This window comes from Carya illinoinensis, chromosome 12 (assembly GCF_018687715.1).
Source record: "Carya illinoinensis cultivar Pawnee chromosome 12, C.illinoinensisPawnee_v1, whole genome shotgun sequence".
Lineage (NCBI taxonomy): Eukaryota > Viridiplantae > Streptophyta > Magnoliopsida > Fagales > Juglandaceae > Carya > Carya illinoinensis.
The window spans coordinates 4734935-4738402 of NC_056763.1; the positions used below are offsets into that span (position 1 = coordinate 4734935).

General features: G+C 35.7%; 1 protein-coding gene across 1 annotated transcript in view; it reads left to right on the forward strand.

Moving 5' to 3' along the window:
• Positions 1-2020, forward strand: part of LOC122290292 (ferric reduction oxidase 7, chloroplastic-like) — a gene marked incomplete in the record, with an annotated part of 13386 nt that extends 11366 nt beyond the window's left edge. The window contains 5 exon segments of the mRNA XM_043097922.1: positions 1-161; positions 247-532; positions 632-887; positions 1004-1439; positions 1593-2020. Coding sequence (XP_042953856.1) covers positions 1-161; positions 247-532; positions 632-887; positions 1004-1439; positions 1593-1762 — 1309 coding nt within the window.
• Between the last annotated feature and the right edge of the window lie 1448 nt (positions 2021-3468).

A 3468-nucleotide genomic window follows, 5' to 3' on the forward strand; every position in this document is an offset into this window, starting at 1 on the left:
GCATGTTGGTGATTTCATTTTCAGCATATCTGCTGGAGGAATATTTCTATTTATACTTGATCGTTTTCTGAGATTCTGCCAGTCACGGAAGACTGTTGATATAATTTCAGCCAAGTGCCTTCCGTGTGGAACAGTGGAATTGGTCCTTTCAAAACCTGCAAGTAATAGTGGTTCTCACTAGCTTATAGTTTACTTGTTTGTATGTTATTTCCACAATTGTGTCACATTTCCTGCTTGATAATGTAGGTCTGCGGTACAATGCCCTCAGTTTTATTTTCCTGCAAGTTCGGGAATTATCTTGGCTCCAGTGGCATCCTTTCAGTGTTTCATCTAGTCCTCTGGATGGTAAATATCATCTTTCCATTCTCATAAAAGTTCTTGGGGAATGGACTGCAAAGCTCAAAGGGAATATCTTAAATAGTTCCGATGCTGAGCTGCAGAAAGAGGAAGATGAGGACGATCTCTTGCCTCAAACACTGATGACAGCTTCAGTAGAGGGGCCTTATGGGCATGAAGTACCTTATCACTTGATGTATGCACAAAAGAGTGGACTATACTTTACTAGATATCCAGTTTAACTTTATTTCATTGTCTGTTATTAATGAACTGACTTCACCCTCTTATTCTGTAGGTATGAAAACCTTATTTTGGTAGCAGGTGGCATTGGGATTTCACCATTTCTGGCTGTCTTGAGTGATATTCTCCATAGTTTAAGGGAAGGAAAACGCTGCCTACTTCAGAACATCTTGATTGTTTGGGCTGTGAAAAGATCGAACGAACTTTCTCTTGTTTCAACCATTGACATGGAGTCAATCTGTCCAATGTTCTCAAATAGACTAAATCTTGAGATTAGCATATATGTCACTCGAGAGTCAGAACCTCCTCTGGTAGGTTTTGTTAAATCTTGTCAATGTAGTTTCTCCTTCTTGTGAGATTTTCTTTTAGTACCATGACCTAGAATTCTATTGTTCACTTTGTGGCCTTTAATGGCTGTTATCTGCAGGAAGAGGGTAACGATAACAAGGCTATGAACGCACCTTTCTGCTCTGCATCAGATAGATGCAGTATGTCTGTTTTGGTTGGTACAGGAAATAGTATATGGTCTGGACTATATGTTATTTCATCTACAATAGGATTAGTTATCTTAATGGGTTTAGTGGATATATTCTACATAAACCCTTTTAGCATATCTTCATGGTGGTACAAAGGTCTTCTTTTCATAATTTGCATGCTTGCAAGTGTCTTTGTCGTTGGGGGTCTTGTGGTAGGTCTATGGCATCTTTGGGAAAGGAAAAATGCAAGCAGGGAGGAAGGGGAGGATGATAGGGTAAAGGTTGGCAAAATGCAGCATAATTCAAATGTAGCTCACAAGGATTCAGGTCAGAACACTCTACCGAGTTCAGCCCAAACTTACTATGGTTCAAGACCAGACTTCAAAGGTAAGGCATGCCAATTTCTGCTCAAAATGTAAAATAACAAAAGAATGCAAAAAGAATATGGAATTTTAATTAATGACTAAGTTTAACCTTCTTATTCATAACTAGAGGCCTTTATTTTATTTTATTTTGCTCCCATTGTTTGTATTACTGCAGAGATTTTTGGGAATATATCTGAGAAATGGGGCCGCGTTGATGTTGGTGTCATTGTGTGTGGTCCTCCGACTCTTCAGTCAAGTGTTGCTAAAGAAATTAGGTCACAGAGTCTTAGGAGACAACGGCATGATCCAATCTTCCATTTCAACAGCCACAGCTTTGATCTGTAGTCACCACCTTCATTTATCTTCTCCTTGGTGTAATCAGTTAAGCTTTGTAGACCCAAATATGGCAAGTTGAGATGTATATTCATTACTAGATATATATATATATATATATGTATATAGATATATGAATGTATATATGCAGATATATGAATGTATATATGTATAAAGTATATTTATGTGCATAAATATTGTTATGTATTAAAACGAATGCATATATGTATGAGTATGTTCTTGTTGATAAATACTGGTTGGGATTCCTCAGGGACAAGGTGTCATAGCCTACTTTGTTTTCACAAACCATCTTAACTTAACTCGTTTCATTTTATTAAATCATTACAACTTTTCAAAATCTTCGCACAAAATAAAATAAACAATTTAATTTTTTAAAATCTCAAAATAAAATAATATTAAAAAAATATATTCTAACAATATTTTATTCAACTTTCAACTTTAATCTAAGTTCATCTCATTTCATTTTTGAAAACAAACAATTATATTACAACTCTATTTCATATGGACGATAATTATGTAAAATGAAAGTTATTTTTAATGAAGTGATACAATTGCATTGATTGATTATAAAATGAGTTATAAAATTATTGTAAACAAGTTGTAGGTGTATTATTACATTTTTATTTATTTATTTAATGATAGGAAAATGATAACTCTTTTGCAACTCTATTTCAAATGGAAGGTAGTCATGGAAATATAAATTATTTTTAATGAAGTGGTACAATTGTATTGGGTGGGTATAAAATGAGCTATAAAATAATTATAAAAAATTGTACGTATATCTTTACCCTTTAATATTTATTTTATTATAACTCACATTTGTGCCACTCGGCATTGCTAAACTTACAAATCTATTGAGAGCAAAGTTGGAAACATGATCTAGAGGTACGTGTGTCTTGTCCTTGGCTTATACCAAGTCGGTCACATATATACCGGCCACTTTGCTGCTCCAAAGTTGCGAACCTAGTGGCAGCAAAGTTCGAAACATTTTAAGGTTTATGAGTCTTTCACTCGACGGATTCCTATAGTAATACCATAGCCAAATGGCATGTATGACCCCATCCCAAGCTCACACGCAGTAGGTCACGTTTGTGCAACATTTTAGGGTTAAGTTTTTGGCTTGATGGATTCCTGTAGTAATACCATGGCCAAATGGTATGTATGCCCCATCTCTGGCTCAGACAGAATCAGTCACGTTTGTCATTATGCTCTTCCAAACTTCCAAACATATTGTGAGCAAGGTTGCAAACTTTTGTGGTTTCAATGATTTATATGCCCTATCCTTTGGCCTAATAGAGCCTGTCACATTTGTGCCACTTTGGTTGTCCAAAGTTCTCGACCTTTGGATGGTCTTCCATGATTACAGACCAAAAGTTATTCCAAATAGTTTACAAAAAATACAACCCCCTTTAGGGAGAAATTGACATACAATAAAGGAAAGAAATAAGTTGATGGCTGAGACTGGGGCCGACCCCTTCTTACTCCTCAAGTGCACTAGGTTGTCTTGGTCATAGACACCATTTGTCTCCTGAAGATGCAACAAAGTCTACAGTTTTCGAGGAGCAAAACCATAGTGTGACTACTACCATGAGATTATGAGAACTTCAGTAAGTTAAATCAATGACAAGCCATATGGATGCATGCATGCAATGATGATTATTTCACAGATAATAGATGCATGACGTAAAAAAGAAAAG